The sequence below is a fragment of the Neltuma alba genome, unplaced genomic scaffold (genome assembly GCF_004799145.2).
Source record: "Neltuma alba isolate B1F8T4 unplaced genomic scaffold, ASM479914v2 tig00013081_pilon, whole genome shotgun sequence".
NCBI classification, from domain to species: Eukaryota; Viridiplantae; Streptophyta; class Magnoliopsida; order Fabales; family Fabaceae; genus Neltuma; species Neltuma alba.
Genome location: NW_021637411.1, coordinates 222948 through 244726, shown reverse-complemented (window position 1 = coordinate 244726; position 21779 = coordinate 222948). Strand labels below are relative to the sequence as shown.

Here is a 21779-nt window from a genome sequence, read left to right as displayed (position 1 = left end):
ATCACACTCATGATAAGATAAACTGTCTTAGATTTGGATTTTAAATATGATCTTCTATTAAGTTGAAACTATGTTAACTATAATATTAAATTAAATACTAATTAATTTACTATTATTTAATTAAATTAAATATTCTCATTAAATATCTCGGCATATCTTTTTCGTTTTTGTTAAATCCTAACACTTGGTATAAATATTTTACCAGCCAAGCGAGCGCTTAAAAGTTGTGCGCACCACCTTAGCTTCTGTTTAATTCAATATGAGAACGAGAATAAAAAATACTCTTTTAATTTTATTTATAAATCACTTTTAATATTTTTCTCGTGTAATATTTTAGTCTGTCAGTCCTATAACTAAAACAAGGGGAGTAAAATTCTAAAATCACATTGAAAGTAGGGTAGGATGGACTTTAATTCCGATAAATCATCAATAAGAAAATTAGTTACACAAGGTCATACAAGTGACACCAATAATAATAAAACAAGGATATACAAAACAAATGCTTGCGGGTAACATTTATCACACCGAGCAGTGATTGTAAAGTCCTGAAAGGGTGAGGATAAGAAGAGAGGAGAGGCGCGTAGGAAGGAGTGATTGGAGCTGAGAAGTAGTGATGACGTCACATGGTGATATAATATGAAGCCAGCAAAGCAAACAAACAAAAAGCACGTCTCACGCTCATCAGAACAACAGGGATTGTGGGGTTGTTCTGTAATTTGTTATATCCTAAGGAAGGGTATCACAGCAATTATAAAATTAACATGTGGTTCTCATAATTGGCGATGTTGATGCTAAGTAGTATATCATTGACGATGGGGGAGAAGCCCGAACGGGTGTTCATTCAATTCAAGCATGTCGGCTATAGTATTAGCGGGGGATGCGTTTGTCTTTATAAGTCTATCAGGCGCTCGAAAGAGATAAGCATTCGGCTGTGAGAGGGAATTGTGAGGTGGCCAGGACCACCCAGTTTGAATTCGCCGCCCCTTCGTCTCTGGTCATTTCCGATCCGGGTGAGAGAAACTCGTATCCTGTTCCGCCTCTGATTTACAGATCATCAACACGCCGGCCACCACGATACGGGTCGCTCTCACCTGGATCGGATCTGCCCACGCATTTCCTTCTCCGATCTTCCCTCTCGCGATCCAAATTCATCAACAGACATATATATGCCCCTTTAATTTGTAAGTTCTCCTCCTTCTCCTTCTTCTTCGCTCGTCTTCGTTCTCTTCACTGATATTTATGCTTCTGCTGATGATTTCTTTGTGAGTGCTCCTTTTTTATACTTCTGCAGGTTTCAACGTGTTCTTCCTCTTTTTGATTATTTAATCTGTTGTCTTGTGAGGCTTCCTATATCTAGCTTGCTAAACTTATGGATGCTTTACAAGTTTTTACTTCTCTCAATGCGAATCGCACTTCAATCATAACAGGAGCGACCACTGAGATTTGGTGACATCCATAAAGAACAGCCATTATTTTTTACGTGAAAATTGAACTTGGCCAACAGGTATGTATACGAGATATCTTTGTAATTTGTAGTTGTAATTTCTTAATCATAAATTGTTTTTAATATCAATATAATTTAATCATTATGCCGTGATCCTAGAAGACTTTAATGTTGCGTCTTTTACAAGCTTTGTAGGGTTTTTTTTTTTTTTTTTGGGGCCAACTTGCAGCGGCTATACACTGTATATTACTGGCTGGCTAAAATATATCCTGGGTCGACAAACCCTTTTATTTAATTATGTTGATTAATGATCAACTGAAAAGCAAATTACATAGGCGTATTCGGATTCCCGACTCGAACGTTTGTACGATGGGTTGGGTGAAATAAAGCATGGAAAAGTGAGGAAGCAGGAGAACTCGCTACTTTGAACCCAGCTTCCTTCTCTGAACTAATTAACCTTTATTTTTCTCATGATATTTAAGTTGATGCACCTATAAAAGCTAGGGGCAGACCATGTCTGTTTCACATATATCAGCTCCAACTGCACCACAGTGAGTGTGATGACTTTAGAAGAAGAGCCAGAAAACTCAGTTCTGTATGGCGCCCACTTATCTATAAAATGATTTACTTCTATCGTATTAGGATCTATTTATAAGATTTTATTTGTAAATTATAAATAAGATCTTATAATTATAATTAGAACCACCAGAGGTAGTATATTCCTGGGGATACCCTGATATAGCACGTCCGGCGGGAAATAGCATCAGTTAATTAATTAATTAACTAACTGGGACTGTAGGCACGCCTAGATTTGTGAACTGTGAACAAGGCGATTGGCATGTGGCGCAGAGGGATCCATTGTGTTGCCGAACCTCGTGCAGTTAATAAACAGGTGGCCGGATCCATCTGGAGCAGCCCATCAAGCTCGGAATTGGAAGCGCACCGTTTGATGCTTCAGGACCACAATTATCATTATTCAGTCCCAGTCCAGGTGCGCAATAAGAAGAACGTGACAATTGGAAGATCGCTACGGACAAAAGAACGAAGAGGGTTCCACACTCGCATAGGACGCATGGGTGAGAGTGATTGGGGGCTTCTTCCAAACCCGCGGCTAAAATTTGCCTCAGATGGACGACCAGGATGCATTTGACTGGCTATGTGGTATGGACCCTTCTTCGATCAATGGTCAGACTGCCTGCAGATCTGGATCCGTATAATTTGACCCAAAATACAGGCAAATTACGTAATGTTTGCTTATTCTTTTGTTTGTTGCGTCATGGTGGGAGCCTTTTATCAATTATCATAGACCATTGACTAATAACAAGAAGGGATGAACTAAAGCACTACGAACATGAGACACTAATAAGTAACTTTAATTGGCTCAATTATATACTCTTCTAATTTTTATTCTAAAGCACATCTAAACACTTCATCAAAATTAAGAAAAACTGGTTGAGTTATTTTAATTTTGCCTAGAAATAAAAGAAATTGGTCTATATTTAAAATTATAAATTACATAAAAAATTTATAGAAGCTCTAAGTATTGTTGACCACAATAAATACTAACTAAATTAACATTCAAAATGATAAGAGAAAAATATAAATCCTAGAGAGGATAAATGTAAATGGGAGGAGCCTTGTCATGCATATTGCTCCCACACGTGTAGATAACTTTTAAGATTGAACATTATTTACAAACCTCCCCAACATTGGGAGGCTTCTATATATATATATATATATATATATATATATATATATATTGCGAGTGTTCTGGCGGAGTCACCAAATTAGTGTGATTCAAATATTTGATTATCCGCTCCTCTCCGTGTTTTTAATCTAGGAAAAACTAAGAAATCAACTACTTTAATTTTATATAGCATGTTATTATTTTATCCATTCCATGAGATAGCTGACGTTATTATTAAAATTTCTACTTCTTAACTTTGGATCGTCATGATTACTTTTGAGAAAACCATACTTTAAGACGTAAATAACAAACATCCGAATTAATATATCTAATAATTGAAATTTTAACTAATATTTTACGATTTACAATAGCTAGTATATATCTCAATAACAAAAGTATAGTTCTGAATAATTCTAATCAATAATTTTTATGAATAATTTTAAAAAATGTTAATAAATACGTACAATCATTAATTTCTTTTTCAAAACGATTTAATCTATTCATTGCAAAAGTTCCTAAATATAATTTGTTTTCCATTTGTCGGATCAAGCTTCTAATCCTCTTTTTTTTTTTATACAAAAAATTTTAGGAAAGGGGTTGGGCTCACCCATAATCTAAGGACAGGGTACTTAACGTTTGATCCACTGGGACCTATCCCTATGGGCATGAGAACATGACAAGCAAACCCCTTTTTTTTGGCCTAATAGGTAGGAATCTTTTAGCTTCACTATGCTGTGGTGATGCCTCCTCCAGAGCTGTGACTGGAGCCATAACAAAGTGGCACTCCCTGAGATCGAACCTCCTCCCTTTGGTAAGAGAGTCCGACCCCTTCGTCAGTTGAACCCACGGACGAGGGGTCTAATCCTCATTTTAATTAAAGACAAATATCTCTCAATAACAAGGCTATGTATGATAGTTTTTATTTTGGATTATGTACCTATTAAGAGGAAAATATTTTAAAAACACAGAAATGTTAAATATTAAATTTTGACTGTCTATATTAAATTTGAATGGTTAAAATTTGATAAGTATTATGATAACTATCACTATGATGAGTATTGAATGTGGTTCCATAGTTGATAGACATATTGTTAATTTTCTCTACCAGCGCCCTACTGTGTGATTTGACTCTTGGCATTAGTTACGGCTAATATGCTCACTTATACAATTCATAATCAATTTTAGAATGCATCAAATAAAAACGAGATAACAAGGCGGCCGGATTGGTTCTGATTTGTGAGTTTTTGACTTCTTATCAATCATCAACCGATGTTTCGCAGAAAAAACACTTATTTTGTTGGCGTGTGCTAACCTCATTTCGGGCCCTAGCACGCTAGACTACGGATTAATATATGTATTTGTCATTCATCATTTCCTCGCTACTTAATAATTCTATATTGACTTTGAACGGGGCGATGGAGGGCAACCATATTTGAATATCATATCACTAAAGATTCTGACGAAGTTTCATAAGTCGAACTCCCAGCCTTCTAAGGCCCAAAAAAAAAAAAAAACTCCCAATCTTCTTGCCCTTCAAAGAGATGTATATACGTGACGCGGCCACGAGTGCGGTAGGAAATAATTTATGACTTAAAGATTAGTTTATCTTCTTTATTGGAGGTATTAATTAAATAATTAGTTTATGACTTAAATAATTAACTTGCTGGTTGGGCATGATATAGAAGAGTAGTAAACATTCTAGCATTATGACCGAGTCTCTAGCTCTAAAATATATTCCACCTCTGAATAACATATAGAAAATAAGAAGGCTCATCAAGAGCAAGGAAACTTCCCATTGATGAATCAAGTCTGTTTTGATTGCTGTATATAAAATATATAAATACATATAATGCATAACGGAACAGGCTAAGCATGCTTGACCATCATCATTACCATTTTAGACTTGCCCTCCAATCTCTGATCGATAATCCTCAGACGACGCTGCCATTCATCCAATCAGTCTGGTAACTCACAGGATCATATATAGCTCACCTTCTGTGTTGCTATAGCAAATCCTTCAAAAAGCATACGGCTATATTGTCCGTTTAATGAGCTGTAGAATGCAGTTTTGTCGGATGGTTAAGCCTCAACTTTTAGCAGTCATCTTCATCAGTATCCTCGGCCATATCCAAGTTGACTGCTTTTCTTTCAATTTCCCCACCTTCAAACAAGAAGATCAGAATGGATTAATACTACTGAGTGAGTTTTCGCGTATATTCCGAGATGCCATCCAAGTGACACCTGATGCTTACGGTGAAGACTTGAGGAACAGGTCCGGGAGGGCCTTCTACTATAAGGCGTACAGAGTTTGGAACAAGAAGAAGAACCAAACTGCATCATTCAATACCACCTTCGTCCTCAATATCAGCCCCGATACTCCTTCAAACCCAGGTGCCGGCGAAGGTTTGGCCTTCATACTAGCTGCTGACAGAAGTCTCCCCCCCAACAGCCATGGAAGATGGCTTGGCGTTGTGAATTCTTCCACAAATGGCACTTCTGGTGCAGCCGTATTGGCTGTGGAGTTTGATACCAGAAGCAACTCCCCTGAAGACGGCTCAGACGGTCATGTTGGCGTCAACGTGAACAGTGTTTACTCCATCAAGCACGTTCCGTTACTTCCCTTGGGGATCAATATTTCATCGGGCACCAATGTGACCGTGAGAATTCAGTATGATAACGATGTGATTTCTGTCTTCGGTTACATGATGAGTGGAGCCAAAGCACAAGACATGAAGCTCTTGTTGCAATCTCCACCCCTCAATCTCACCTCATATCTCCCGGAGAAGGTATTTCTGGGGTTCTCTGCGTCGACAAGTAATTTCAATGAGCTGAACTGCATCAGAGCGTGGGAGTTCAACGGTGAAGATATTGGAGACGGAAATCAAGAACTGCTATGGGTTTGGATCACAGTTCCAGTGGTGGTGGTTATCGCCGGTGCGGTGATATTTTTCTTGATATGGCGGTGGAAACGAAATAGGGAGATAGCAGAGGATGCGTATCCGAGGATAGAAGACCAGATTAAGTATTCCTCAATGGTTCCAAAGAAGTTCCGGCTGAGGGAAATGAAAAAGGCGACGAGCAATTTCAACGACCAGAACAAGCTGGGGGAAGGTGGTTTCGGAAAAGTGTACAAGGGAATCCTGGGAAACAGGGAGATCGCCGTGAAGAGAGTCTCCAAGGATTCACGCCAAGGGAAGCAAGAATTCATAGCAGAAGTCACGACAATAGGCAGCCTTCACCACAAGAATCTGGTTAAACTCACAGGGTGGTGCTATGAGAGAAAAGAACTCCTACTCGTCTACGAGTTCATGCCCAATGGAAGCTTAGACAAATACCTATTCGGCAGCACAGACGGATCACCATATCAAAACCTTCACTGGGAAACCAGATGCAGTGCGATATACGGTGTGGCTGAAGCCCTTGACTATCTTCACAACGGCTGCGACAAGAAGGTGATTCACAGGGACATCAAGGCCAGCAATATCATGTTGGACTCAGACTTCAATGCCAAGCTGGGAGACTTTGGATTGGCTCGAACCATCCAAAAAAGAAATGAGACTCACCATTCCACGAAAGAAATAGCAGGAACGCCAGGTTACATGGCCCCAGAGACGTTTCTGACAGGGAGGGCAACAGTGGAAACAGACGTGTACGCATTTGGGGTTCTGATAATGGAAGTAGTCTGTGGGAAGAGGCCAGGGAACATGTGTGTTCAGAACGACTACAAGAATAGCATAGTGTACTGGGTGTGGGAGATGTATGGGAATGGAAGAACACTAGACGGAGTGGATAGGAGAATAAAGAAGGAGATAGAGGAAGACGAGGAACGAGTGGAAAGAGTGATAGTGCTAGGCCTGGCTTGTTGCCATCCCAATCCTCACAAAAGGCCATCCATGAAGACAGTACTGCAGGTCCTGACAGGCGAGGTGGCTCCGCCGGAGGTCCCGAGGGAACGGCCGGCTTTTGTGTGGCCGGCCGCTCCCCCTTCCTTCAACGTCAATGATAACTCCATTAATTCGGCCCAACTCACTCCTCCCTTCACTCAGCTCACCGGCAGATGATCATCATCATCGTAATTACCCCGCAATGGTTCTTGTTCTCGTACCTTGGCAGATATCGTATCGCTGTAATTAAATAACCACCAAACAACAGTATGATAGGTGCTTGACACAAATTTCTTCTTCACTCTGTAAATTGTTTTTCTTCGGGCGGAACGGTTAGGTCAGCTTAACTGCTTAAAGGCGTAGTCAACTTCTGCATATAATTGATTGTACTCAAATATTTCTCAGATTCAAATTTAATAATTTATCTATCTTCGTTATCATCTAATCTGTACGCCCTCTCCCCTTTCAATGGCTGCGCCTCGCTTTTTTCTTACCTAAAGTCGTTTTCTAGATGATTATACATGAGTTGTCATATGAGATTAACAACAAACAGTACCATCAAAATCCAGTTGACTTCTATATACAACACATGATTACAAGCACATCACGCGTTTCGCTGACCCCCAGGTTATCAGAATTTTGAGAATTATCGGATGCTAATTTAATTTTGGAAAAGAACGTTTTTTTTGCGTGCGATCGTTTGACTTTCATGTTTGGAAATAAATCATGATTAGATTACGTACACTAATAATATAATTACATGGTTGCACGCAAGGAAAGAAACTCAAGACTGGAGCGAGTCGAGCGATGGAGGAAAAAGAACATTGGAAAATGAAGGCAGATAACCAGATATTGATCTGAACAATGAATGGTGCTAGAAAATAAAAAGCTACGTTCAAACGGTCATAATAATGTACTATTGGAAATTGGAAGGGTTAGAAGAATAGGAAAAATGAGTCATTTTTACATTGATATTATAACTGCGTGATCATTAAATCATAAAAATAGTTCTTTACTATGGCATAAAAAAATTTCTTTACAAGGACACCTTACAGCTAACTTCAGACTGCTTAACAAAGGGAGGGTACGTGTGACGGACAAAGGGAGAGTAAAGCTCCAAATTCTCAGTGGGAGTAAGATTTGAGAAGCCATTGCCGAAGACCTTCCACGAACAATGGCAATCGGCGACTCATGCTAATATATATTTATTAAAGTCATGTTAAAAAATGATACGAGTAATACTTAATATTTACTAGAATAGAAGTATTTAAAAAATGTGAAAAATAAGATAGCACACCATCTATTTTAACATGAACAGATCAGATCTATGGTAAATTGGTAATTGACAAGTATCCATGATCATTAACATTCTTATTCAGCAGAGGCCCTAGTTTTCATGCCTAGCTCCCTTTTTTTTTTAACTGTGGAGGGGAAGGAAATGGATATTCCCTGTGACAGAGTAATTCTTTTCTAAAATTCACTTATCCCTTTTCTATGAGAAATAAAGTCACTGTTCTTTGACCAGCAGAGCGATGACAATAAATAAATAAAAGCAATCCATGGTCTGTAATCATTTGCAGAAATCCATGAATATGAGACGCTCATGTATCATCAGTCTGCACCGTAAGGTCCTGCACGCCCAGTTCATGGTAGAGGCCATGCACAAGTCCTAGTAACGGGCGATCATCCGCCCCTTTCTTCACCTGCGCCAACCATAACTAGAGTGAGACTTCAGCAACAGAAACTCGAAAGGATGAAATTGAGCATGTGCATCCACATACGTCGTTAACTTGCTTTAGTGCGTGTTTGGATTCACGTCAGATATAGTTTGGTTTTTAACATCAAATTAAGCACTAGCTTAGTCCTATTTTTAGTTAATGGGGGAATTACCTGAATCAAGAGCGAACCAACCACATGACCAGGAACTAACTCCCAAAAACGAGCTTGTGAAACTTCCAGCACATCTTCCCGAGCAGTTATCTAAAGAAAATTAAAGATATTAAAAAAAGTGAAGCATTTAATATGAGGGCGCGCGCACACACGAAGCATTAAAGCGCCAATAGGTATAGTCAAATGAAAACTAAATTTAAAGATCATAAATTACGGAGAGCAAAATATAGCTTTTCACCCTTTCCACAAGAAGTTGGAATTGTTAAAACAGAAAGAACCTGCTTACATTTAAGCAACCCCACCCCCCGGGCCCGGGGGGGGGGGGGAGCTAAAATCAGTCTCGTAGCATACTTTATCTTATAGAAACTAGGGTAATAACCTGTCTCAAACATTTGCTCATAGCAGAAGTTGGAATACTAGGAGGTGCCGTTTGAAGCAAGATACCACCGGTTGTCCTAAAGAGTGGCAGGACTAGCGTAAAAACCGCAGCTGAAACTAGTCCCAAACACAAGACTTCTGCATTCTGCACCCTATAGAGAATGGTAAAGAAATTACAGAATCTAGAGAAATCAGAAGAAAAAACAATTGAGCCCTGACCCCCCCCGGTCTCTCTCTCTCTCTCGGTGTGTGTGTGTGTTTCTCTCTCTCTCTCACACACACACACTTCATTGCAAAATAATCTGGGTCTGAAAAACAAGGTGCTTACCCAATGGACAGTAACCAGGATGCCAATATCAAACCTGCACTGAGAAATCACCATAGTATGTTAATAATAATGAACGAACTAAAGGAATGAAATTCAAATACACAGTGATGTCCATATAGAGACCTAGCGTATCCACCTGCGAATAGAATCTGCTAGAACATGCAGGAAAACTGAATGATGATTCATATCTTCAGCATTTCTATAAGCTGCAAGCAAAATTCCAAGAGAAACAGATGACTCAAGCCTCAATCACCCATCAATATATGCCATCCCATTGAAATAGAGAAACATCATTCAAGGCTGGTAGACAGTAGAATAGAAGAATAGAGGGTCCAGGAGATACTCACTAAGATTAATCCGGGCATAATTCCTGAAGAACCATACGCCAATGAGATTCACAACTAAATTGGTCACAGCTGAAACAATCAAATAATGCCTACAAGCAGATCATTATCAGCATCAGCAGATATTGAAGAAAATAATAAAATCTAAGAACCATAAATTCCTACCAGAGAAACAAATTTGCAATTATTTGGGTATAAAAATTGAATACATTAGCACTCAGGCAAAAGATCCCGTAATGGTTTAATGGTTTCACACGGATGGGTTTTCTCTCCATTTTCTTGCAGACAATACAATTAAGCATGTCTTAAACATATTACGTTTGAAAAGATCACAAGTAAAACACACGTATAGAACAAAGTATGTAGCATAAGTCAACTAATTACCGACAGGTTTATGAAGCATGAGCACAATAGATCGCAAATCATGGCTAAAAAAGTCTTTCAGTCTAGAGCCATGCATTATTTTCCAAACGAAAAACACATTTTTACAGTTAAGCATGATCAAATTTTCAGACATCCAGAGGAATGAAAATGCTAACACTTAACAGCTATAACAAGTATCTTGAGTTCCTAATATGCATGAAATAGAACTCAACCATCAATAAAAAAAACTGAGGATATTATTACTTGCAAAAATACAAATTCTTCTCCATGCTGAATCTCTATATAAAATGTGATACAAAAAATGCGACAGTCATTGGTAACACAAACTTACTTGTGCTCCGATTCATCTTGTATGAATGCGTGAAGTGCTTCAACCGCTAGAGAAAATGACATAAACAGAAGAAACAGCTGTCTACACATGCAGCAGACAAAATGAGAAGGTTCAACATGTTAGCGCAAATCAACAGAGGGAATGAGAAGTGCAAGTAATGCTTTTGACCTTCATAATTGATTTACGTAAGGCAAAAACAAACTTTCAAACTAAATTTTCCGGTTCATCAGTTCATCTGATGACTGAGAATATTAAATTACCCAAACCTAATCAAACACGTCAACAACACCACTAGAATTTCAACCGCAAAACAACACCCTCAGCAAGACTAACCAAGAGTCCAAGATTAAGGTGGAAAGCATCCACATAGCAAATATGCAAATTTTGTACTTTTTACAACTCATTTGGGGGGGGGGGATTCCAGTAAAAATCCTCTTTTAGCATCTGAAATGTGCATACTATTACTTTGCATTAACCCCCATGAGTTTTACAGAAGCATCATTCTGTACCTTGATTACTTTGATGCAGGGTTGAAAACTCTAGTTGTAAAGGATACTTCGAATACTTACAGTATTTGTAAATGCAGACAAAACTTCAAGCCTTTTATACCTGAAATTAGAGGATAGTGAGTAACTCAGAAATACTGACAGACAGCAGTAATCGGAAATCCATGAATCTGTCATCTACACATGGGACAAGTTCTGGCATGTGAGCATCGGCTATCCAAGTAATTGAGACAAACACAAACTCATATCATTTTGTGTCACAAGCAAGAATACGAATTTCCCGCAGAATTTGTTTTATATCCACCTTTCATCTTGATTAGCATTCTGATTAATCAATTCAACTGAATACAAAGGAAACCCACTCAATATAAATACTCATCCTTTTCATGTTTAGAGAATTTCAAAGTGTAAGAGCTAGCTCTTAAAGTTTGATTCAAGGAGAATACGCACAGTATATATGGACATGTTCATGCGTATCCTATACAATTGCTTTTCCAGAGGTGGCACTAATGAGGAGGACGTAAGAACTCACAACAGGGCACAGGCCAAATTGTGAAAAATATTTACAAAAAATAGAATTCATCATACATATCAGCAAATAAATTTTATACATTCTTTAATGGAAATATCAGAAGAAACCACCTTTTCAAAGTAAAACAACTACAAAAGTAACACAACAACATAGATGCTGATGGATATAATCGTATCCTTCCACTTAAATTATACCAAGTGTGAACATATCTTAATTCCTTAGAATCACATTAACTTGGCCAAAGCAGTTTCAAACTTTCAATGCCTACCATATTCCACTGCTTGGCTGTTGACACCAAAAGCTGAGCAGTAGCTCCTTTTTTTCCTCTCATTTTTTTGGTAAGCATAAGTCGATTCCTATTTATTGGGACTGTACACAACATGCAGCTTAACTATTTCATTCATTAAATAATTTTTCAATACATCAGATCAGATGTAATAACAAGAAAATCTGGCTAAATTACACCTAATACCCCTTTTTCGGAAGATCATCAGTATTTAACATATATTACAAAACCTCTACTACAACTTACTTTTGTCATGACATGAGACTCTGATTTCTTAATATGACAGCAAAAGCAACTAAGTCGATATTAAGATCCAACTAAAGTCTTCGGCTAAATCCTTTATATGACAGAAAAATAATCAAATTTATCTTTGGAGAGATGGCATATTGTGCAGTAAGTTAGTCCTATTCAAAGAAAAATTGGAAGGAACATCTCCGTAATATATATCAAAGGTTAAGGGAGACATAAAACATTTTTTTAAACAAGAAAAATATCAGTATAATTTACCCTCATGAGGATATTATATTATAACTTTTTTCTTTTTTGACCAGCAGGATATTATATTATAACTACTCCAAAAGATATGATCTGTCCTACATGAAAATATTTGATAAGGCTAGGAAACCGACATAGCTGAGTACCCGAACCACAAATACTGCACATTCCGAGGATTGTCAAACAGCAGACTTACCCATATGTATAATCTCCATCAGCCTTCTTCCTTGAGGCGGCCATAACAAATAGTGAAAATGTCAGAAGACCGCATCCAAAAGTCAAATGAAATGCATCAGACACCAAACCTGAAAGCAGACGTATAAAAAGCGGAAACAGAAGTCATCTGAGATTCGACTTTCAAACTGGGGCCACGGGAATGGTTTTATGTAGAATACATATCATTTTGCTCACTATGGAGGAAGAAAAGGGGATATTGGAAAAGCTGTTAAAGCAACAAATCATGTCTATGAATTACTTGCGAAAGATTTGAGAAATTTAAAGTGTAAAATCCGCAATTGAAGTCAAACTCTTAATATTACCAAATTATAAAGTATAAAATTCATACTTCTGTTGAGGCTATCAAGAATGAGAAGCACAGTCTCAAAGCATCAAAAGCCTTGTATGATACTTAAATAGCAGAATAGCAGCCCAGCAAGGAGTATCATTTGCACACATTTTGACGAACATTTAACGGAAAGGTGCATAGTTGTACAAAGCAATTATTAACCCATTATGAGACAATAATGGCCTTACCTACACGCCCAGTAAAAAGGCCAATGAATAGCTCTGCGGTGGAGTATGCTACATTCAGGGAAATCATAAAAAATAATCTCTTCATATATCTATGCCCAGACCTAATGTTTCGAAAAGCAGAGAAAATAAACGAGGACCAAGAGACTTTCTCCGGGGACTTTTCCTCAGAAAAGTAGTGACCTTGGCCTGACCAATAATGGCCCCGAGGAATGTCTATGCTGGAGTCAGTCCGGGAAAGGAAAGGCCTTCCGGAATTGTTCAAAGGGAATGAAACAGGTGAGTGAGGTTCTTGCGATTGTTTGAGCGAAGCTTGGCGGGAGAACGCGAATCTCCGATCACTGGCACCAAACCCAAAATCCCCATTTAGAGAGCTCCGGGGGTGGTACGAATCTGAAGTCTCCATTGATCGTAGGATGTTGGGACACAGAAGAGGGAATACTTAGACGGAGAGAATGAGGAATGCAGATCAGCATGGAATTTTCATCACAATACTATGGAGAAGGCAGGAAGTCAAAGGAAACAGAAAAGGGAAGGATATCGGTGATTCGGGAGTGTACTTCTCAAGTCAAGGAAGGCTCTTTGGAATTGAAGGAATCGAAAGGGGTTTCAGGTTGAAACAGAACAACAAACGCAGCGTTGATTACAAGAGGATAAAGCTGCGGCCAAAACGGAAACAGGTCAGTACCAACGAAGGAAGGGAGATGATTTTAAAACAACAGGACAAACGCGAACAAAAATAGAAATCAGCACCGTATATTTAGACGCGTAGCCGCCGCCACTGGAGATATGGCATCAAGTATCATCCTTCGGGAAGATCAAGTTATATTCGACACTTCGTTGCACCATCTCCCAGTCCCAGTCAACAAAGGAATGCTGAGGCATCAGTTACCTTAAAGGTTAGAAGTATCATCATAAAAATTTACAAATACGAAGCGGCTTTTAAATCTAAAAAAGAAACCCATTTTAGGCCGAATTAATATTTTCATTTTTTTGGCCTGAATAATTAATATTCTAATTTTTAAACTTTATTCATTGTTTAGAGTGCACAATTTATTTTCACCTTAAATGAATTGAATCCCACATCTAAAAAAAGTCAACGAAGAAAACCCACAAATAAAATCTCAACAAGATTCACCGCAAAAAAAAAAAAAATCTCAACAGGGACACGAGAGTAAGACAAAAAATCCCTAATTAGGAGCTAAGAGCTATTTTACCAAAAATTAGGAGCTAAAGATTTGAATTAAGTAGAATTGCCACTTATTTCTAAATATCTGCATAAAAAAACCTTAAATGAATTAATTAGTTACAGCGATCTTCTCTTTACACCATTTCAATTGTAAAAAATATTTAGATAAAAACTAAATCATAAATTAAAATTAATTTTACAATACATGAAATGAGCATGTGAAAATTTTTTTATTTTGACTTATATGAAAATATGTTTTTAAGTTAAAACAAACACTTTTATAGTCAAGGTAATCATGTTTAATATAGCTATCCGGGCTTAAAATATAATAAGAAAAAATAAAACAAAAAATAATTTAAAAAATCTTATCAATAAATAAAATGTTCTTATCCATCGTCTATAAGTTCAGCTGTAAGAACCACATCTTTTCATCCAAAACAAAAGGGAGGGGATTCGATTCCTCATCACGACGCTTAAAAGGCATCTTAGAATAACTCAATATTAGGTTAACATGTCAAAGTATATTATAAGTTCACCCCACCCAACATTGGTATCACCTAAAAAGAACCATTAAACCTCCCTGCCCTTGGTTTGGGTTGAATCTAAACCTCTACCTAAAATTTTGTAATAAAAAAAGAAATAAAAAAAAATGAAATGTTCTTGGTAGTTTTAGCTTTGAAAATAACAACAACAACAACACATAATTATTATTGCATAATAAAATATAAACACAGCAGAGTCTAAAAAAAATACATTTAAATTTTAAAACTTCAAATCAGTCTTTTAAAAGTTTTTTTTTTTTTGAGATTTTCCCTATAAATATAATGAGTGTTCAAATAGAAACGCCTCTTGGTCAAGCATCCCAAACGAGGGGCACAGATTTACAATAAACAGGTCGATTGAACTGGAAATTAAAACCACGATAGGTTACTAACCTTTACTGGCACCTAGCAGAATGAAAATTACAATGAACTAAGGATACACGATTTCGTAAAAAATTTGGCTTGTTCCGTTGCCATTACCATGGCGTAAACTTATTTCCTCAATTCAATATTGAACTACTCAAAAGTGAAAAGTAGAAAACTTAAATAAGCAGGTTGTGCTGATTTGGCAAAGGCCAAACAAACTGCCATGAGCTGGATACTGGTACAAAGGAACTAGCATGCGTGTCAGATGCGTTCTTAATTTATGGCCAACTTATCACACAAAGATTGGTATGCTGCACTGCAAACTTTGAACTTCTCTTCTGCTATTACCTATCAAAGCAAGCAAACAAAAGATTAGGAAGCCAAACACCTGAGAGACCTGTCCATTGAACGATGTTAAGGATAAAGACTATAGCTTCAAGTTATAAACACCTTGGAAGAGCCTTGATGACGATCTGGATGCCACTTCAGGGCACAGGACCGGTACCTGACATCATAAAACCGGTTGAATTCAAGATAAGAGAAAAACTAGCAGCCCTGGTTCCCATGAACACTTCAGGATGGAGGAAATGGAAGTAGGTGTCAAGAACTCACGCATTTTTCACATCTTCAGGTTTCAGAGGACCATGGGCACTCAAACCAAGGGCTAACCTATCTGAAGCTAAATTTGATTCCGAGCTGTCAGACTCGGTAGAAGAGTCATAATATTCATCCTCCTCACTCCAGTTCCAAGATCTGCTGTAGTCATAATAGCGTCCTGACCTCCTCCACTGAGGATTCTCTTCATTGATGAAGGAATAATAAAAGAATCGGTTCCCACCAAAGGCAGAGCGGAAAATGGTTTCAACGTCAAAATCTTCTTCAGGAAAATCAGAATCAGAATTTCCTGAAAGAGATTACAAGCGTAGTGAATAAATGCATGCATCTGCAGAATATGGTATTCTTCTACAGCACAACTATTTTAAACTCCCTTACTTCTGCGATAATACCGCGACTCTTTATTGGCATTTCTGCTCCTTCCACGGCCCCCAGCAGAATATTCTTTCCTAAACCATGAGGTGCCTTGACTTGAAGATGGATCATCGTCATCAATCTCATCCTTCCAGCTCTACAACATGCAGAGGGAAAAGGCAAAGGAGCATTTTAAGTAAATTAAGAAACAGAAAAAGAAGCAAGAAGAAACCTCATCTATGCATATGACCAAGAGAATAGAGAGAGGTCAGCCTCTCAAATTAGTGATACCAAAGAATCACCAATATCGCACCAGCCACGATTGATAATGGCAAGGCAGAGAGAATTGATTCAAGCTCCCAATCATACAAAGGACTAAGTAGTTTCATAAACCATGGATGAATGAAGGCCAACAACTCATGTAAAATAGCATCATAGCGCGTCACACTGGTAAAAGGAAACAATATGCAATATTCCAGACATTACAACTGCCACAATTGTCACATTTCCAGAACTGAGTGTTTAGACACTGAATTTACTCAGGTAAAATTGTAATTGCAGAAGAAGGCATTATGAAAATTTGAAATAACCAGGAGCAGAATACAGCAAAAGCGGGCAACTAGGAGAGAAAGAGGGTCCTGCATCATTTGTTCAAATAATACTTCAAACATGTTTTCTCTCAATTACGGTATGGTTTGGTTTGGATAGGATTGGCAGATTTTTCAGTTAAGAAATAAAAAAGTTCATCATAAAGATGCCAAAAAAATTAAAAATATAGGCGAAGGTCCAAAAGGAGGTTGGAGGACTTAAGTATTGAAAGCATTCATTGGGGTGAAAACTGAATTATCAGCAAAGCTATAAGAACGCAGGATCCTCAAGAACCACTAATTATAACGTTTAACTAGTTCTCCACCGGCTGAAACACCATACTATTATTCTCAAGGGCTTCCCAACTCCCAAATTCCACGCTAGATGGTCAGAAACATAACCAACTTTAAGAAGTTTTATTTTAACCATTTGTTCCGAAAGATGCAAAACATCATCATCGTCAACTGGATTGTTCAGGTATGTTACACCAATTGACCATAACTTCTATTATTTCTGTCTGATCATCAACAAAAGGAATAACGGCATAGCGTAAGTAGTTACCGAGAAGAAAAATACAGAAACGCTTTTCCTTGACGTAGTACCTCCTCAAACAATTTTTTAAGGGAAAGTAGCCCGGTAATGAAGAGTAGGCCCAAGCACACGAGGTATATACTTGGTAAAGGTTTTCAACATGCAATGATCCAACACCTGAATCCTACAAAAGTCTGCTCCAGAGAGAATCCCATTACCATATTGTAGTAGATTCTAAAAACTAAGTACAAAGGAATCCACCACTCTTCTTATCTTATTTAATGGCACCCGATAACAAGTTATTGAAGCATACCTCAAATGTTAAATAAAAAGTGTAAAAGAATCAATTGAGGGGAGGGGAAGCGTAAGAATAAGATGAGATAACGGAATCGTGAACCTGAAGCAGGAAGTCTGCATAAGAATTGATATTGCGCAATAATGTCTGTTTAGCATGAATCCTTCTACATCTTTTTGAATAGTGGTTGAATCTCTGCAATCAAACAGGTTCAGTCCAACACAGTTCTCATTCAACAAGAGCCTAAGATGGTAGAAGATACTAGGAAAGAAAAACAAGTAGCGGAAGAAGATGAATTTAATCTCAATTCTAGAGCAAATAATCTCCCACTCAATGGCGCATAATTGCATATGTTAAAAAGAAAGAGGTGTTCACCAATTACTAATTATTCGAAACTAGGCATGCAATGAGAAAGCAAAACATAGACAGGAGATTCAGGAAGAAAGGCAATAGAGAAACTAACCCAATGATTTCGCCTCTTACGTTCCAAGACGGGAGTGGAATGAAAGAGCGCAGCCCTGAGAGACATATAGTTGTTTTTTGAATTAACCAGAGCCGATTTCATAGCGCTATTCATTGCTGCAAATCGATGCCCAGGATCCAGGAGGGGCACAGTTGCTGCAAGTCGCGGTCCTGAAACGAACCCGACAAGAAAATGTGTTAACCCTGTTTCGGCTCTCGCCAGGACCGTCCCAGTCGCCCCGATGTCGCGAAGACGCGAGTTTTTTTTTTTTTCAGGGTAAAACAGCTACTGCCTGGGTTTTTTTTGTTTTTTTCAAAAATTGATCATCGCTTCATTCGCTTGCATAGTTTATCAGTTCCTCACGTATTACCATTCCCCCCCCCCCCCAAAAAAAAGAAAAGGAAACAAAAACTTTACACCTCTCTACCGAAATTAGGAAACAAATATTGGTTTTTTTTGTAAGGTAACTTCGTTACCTTCTATTCTTGTTTGTGGCTCACGATTGGTGTCCCTGTAATTTCATCGATTAATTTCAAGGGTTCGCACAGACAGCCATATTAAAACTTTGTAGACTGGGAATATCTACATAAAATGTAAAAATTTGAATCAATAACATAATTAATTATTTAGAAGTAGTTAATGGTGTGGCTCAATTTTTAAATTCCATATAAAAGAATTGACACTAATTTTAAGAGTATTCAAATTCATGACTTATGAGGTTGGATTAGCGTACCCCTGAAAATTCCTCATACGCAAGCTCACTGGATTATTTAAATGCTGGGCCAAGGCTTTTGTTGGTGCAAATCCTTCTGCACTGGAACGACTTAATTACTATATTGGGCTATTGGATCGATCTACGTATGGGCCTTTAAACCCACAAAGATGTCAATAAGGAGAAACCATCAGACCAGACCCAAAAGGGGCTGCCAGAAGGCAACAACCTCAATCTGCAAATGAAGCAACAATAGCTAAATGTTTGTCATATCATTACTAAGGAATAATAGAAATTTGATGTGATACTACTAGTGAGGAATGCAAAAAATTATCTGCAATTTTTTCTTTATCACGATCGAATACCATAATAAAGTAAATTACACCACTGAGCCGGTTCAATTATTTACGGAGTCTGGGTTAATGGCAGCGTGCAGCCGAAATGAGATTCGTAATCTGTCACTATCGTATCATACCCAGGGTGAAGCTTCATTGTTTTCCCGCGTCCAGTGGGTGTTTCGAAGCAACCGAAATAAAAAAGAGCATTCTTATGCTTTAAGAAGATAAATTAAAACTCTTCTTATATGTTTAGTTTGTACAACATAAAATTACTTAAAGATAAGTTAATCTAAGAACTCAGCTAAGTGGCTGATTTTGAGCCAACAACCATGTACTAAAAAGGTGTGCACATGCTTAGCGCCTCAAGCCCCCCTCTTGGTATTTCTTTTGATCACTTTTTAAACTTTAGCTTTACCTGACTGATGATCCCCCTTTTCTTTTTTGGGCCAATATAATTGACGATAGCTTCGAAAGTTGCGTGCTGTCCTTGCCCAGCCAGAGCGATACGTGTGTATACTCTTTTTCCCTGTGCCTTTACGCTTTCCAATTGTGCGCAATTATAAGAAGCTGCAACTTGAAGGCATGTGCTGGAGGGTCATATAACTTGTTGGGGGTGATGGAGCCTTCTAGTACAATTCCAGCCTTGTTAAGCTTTTACACAATGACCGCCATCCAGAAGGGGGAATCCTCCTCTCTTCCTTACCATTCATTCATTCTGTACATAGTTAATCCACTAATCCTCAAGACTTAATAAAGAACCCTTTTTTTTTCCCCTTCGCAACTAAACGAATACTTTTATTATTGCTGCTTTGGGTCATTCATGTAAGAACTAATAACTAATTTTCTGTATCAATAAAATTAATTAAGTTAGTTATTTGTAATAAATAGATATTGTTTTTCTTAAACTATATTTGTTAATCATTTGCATTTCAGTTCATTATTAATAAAAATTCTTTAACATGTGTAATTAACATGAAAAAAATAAATAAATATAAAAAATAAAATAAATTGAAATCTTATGTTTAAAATCAAATTAAATTTTTAACTAACTTTACTAGATAGCATTTTTTTTTCCTTGTTAAAGCATGGGTATTGTTTTGTTAGAGGTAATCCCATTCAAGACACTGTAGAGTATTAAATGTGGATACCTCTCTTAGTAAAAATTCAAACATAATTTGTCACGTTGTGATAGACTAATTTTTCTGGTAATCCCATTACTATGGGTTAGATAACATTATTTTTGGATAGAAAAGCAACTACCTTGGACAGCGGATCAGTACAAAGGATTGTCAATGATACTATACAGCTTACGAAAGGATGCTGAGAAGAGAAGGACGACATCAAATCGTGACGCCAAGGGCCACCCCCTGTTGGCTCCCATGAAAAGATCTTTGCATCGTTGGACATTAGGACCTCAAAATTAGATCCGTAATATCTCCCGTTTCTATATACACTGCCGTGTTTTGAGTTTTTGCAGCTGTGCTAAAATTCTGAGGGATCTCCCCTGCCCTGGCTGAAAAATAACTTCATTTCAGGCAGTTGCAAATATGTTGAGGTCCCTTGTCGCACCCCCGACGGTAAGGACACAGGTATAATTAAAAATAAATATTAAAAAAATAAGAACTGGAAATAAATGAACTCGTCCTTCATCCAGTAAACTGGGAAATATACTGTGATTAGATAAACACGATGGTAGAAAACATAGAGAATATGTGGACGGTTTGAGGTAATAGGAAAACTAGAGCTATATGGAGGACTTGAAAAGGTAGAAGAGGCCTGATGCTGAATTGTTAGGCTTGCTCCATGATCACCATTTCCCGTGAAAAGAAATGCATTCTCCGCTCTCGTATTTCGAACGTCATAGAAGGAGTATAAAGCTACTGACCTTGACATCGTCATCTTTTAAATTACATTTTTTTAAAAAAAAAAATGATGCATACAATTGGAGATATGATTAGTGCCAGCCGTGGCAGGAAAAAAGAAGGCGACAGTGAGACAATTGGATGGAGAAAAGCAGAGAATTGAAAGTTGAAGAGCGCCGACCAAACTGCCCCGCATTATATTTTGTGTGATGAATGGAAACAAGTACGAAAACGATGGAGGATATTAAGCTGAGCCATTGAGAGTTGGACCACACTGCCAGCCTTTGCCTTCTCCCACGCCTTCTTCCGGATGCCCGTGTGCCTCCCCATTCAGATTTATAGATTACTATACTATAAAGTACCACCACCCCCCAGTTGCTAGTTAGAGCAAGTCTCCTACTCCTCTCAAAACCATGGCAAGTCTTCCCTATTCACACAACGTTCAAGGACTTATTTGAAGCTCCAATCTATAAATATTTATAAACACGTTAAAATAAGATGTGACCAAACTATTCTCATATATCCTTATTTCATATTTTATAAATTACATTCGAAAAACTGCTTGTGATTCATTCGAAACAAAGCCATAAAGTTGATCAATAATAATCTAGGTTAATGTGACTTATATATACATATATTGCTCGATTATATGATCAAAATCATGCCAATATTAATCGATGTTTTG

The 21779-nt window shown here is 37.7% G+C and overlaps 3 protein-coding genes across 9 annotated transcripts; 1 reads left to right on the top strand and 2 right to left on the bottom strand.

Annotated features, from left to right (window-relative positions):
* The first annotated feature begins 4997 nt into the window (after positions 1 to 4997).
* On the top strand, positions 4998 to 7412 carry LOC114734246 (probable L-type lectin-domain containing receptor kinase S.5). The gene has a single exon (XM_028921828.1). It carries the CDS (start codon positions 5180 to 5182, stop codon positions 7190 to 7192), a length of 2013 nt encoding a protein of 670 aa, XP_028777661.1. The 5' UTR covers positions 4998 to 5179; the 3' UTR covers positions 7193 to 7412.
* A 906-nt stretch (positions 7413 to 8318) lies between these two features.
* LOC114734260 (metal tolerance protein C2-like) lies at positions 8319 to 14112 on the bottom strand. 6 transcript variants are annotated; one of them, XM_028921846.1, is made up of 11 exons: positions 13993 to 14095; positions 13243 to 13898; positions 12686 to 12794; positions 11240 to 11279; positions 10671 to 10747; positions 9959 to 10047; positions 9748 to 9817; positions 9612 to 9650; positions 9285 to 9435; positions 8906 to 8995; positions 8319 to 8718 (listed from the first exon to the last, which is right to left on the bottom strand). In XM_028921846.1, exons 2-11 carry the CDS (start codon positions 13643 to 13645, stop codon positions 8617 to 8619), a joined length of 1170 nt encoding a protein of 389 aa, XP_028777679.1. In that variant the 5' UTR covers positions 13646 to 13898; positions 13993 to 14095; the 3' UTR covers positions 8319 to 8616. The 6 variants fall into 6 exon arrangements, with proteins under 6 accessions (XP_028777679.1, XP_028777680.1, XP_028777678.1 ...); XM_028921847.1 differs by having other exon boundaries at positions 9959 to 9981; positions 13243 to 14101; XM_028921845.1 differs by having other exon boundaries at positions 13243 to 14096.
* Positions 14113 to 15424: 1312 nt separating this feature from the next.
* On the bottom strand, positions 15425 to 18444 carry LOC114734155 (uncharacterized). Of its 2 annotated transcripts, none has more exons than XM_028921701.1 (6): positions 18177 to 18444; positions 17822 to 17914; positions 16330 to 16462; positions 15949 to 16240; positions 15787 to 15841; positions 15425 to 15684 (listed from the first exon to the last, which is right to left on the bottom strand). In XM_028921701.1, the coding sequence occupies exons 1-6, from the start codon at positions 18294 to 18296 to the stop codon at positions 15610 to 15612; spliced, it is 768 nt and encodes a 255-aa protein (XP_028777534.1). In that variant the 5' UTR covers positions 18297 to 18444; the 3' UTR covers positions 15425 to 15609. The 2 variants fall into 2 exon arrangements, with proteins under 2 accessions (XP_028777534.1, XP_028777535.1); XM_028921702.1 differs by having other exon boundaries at positions 18183 to 18444.
* Between the last annotated feature and the right edge of the window lie 3335 nt (positions 18445 to 21779).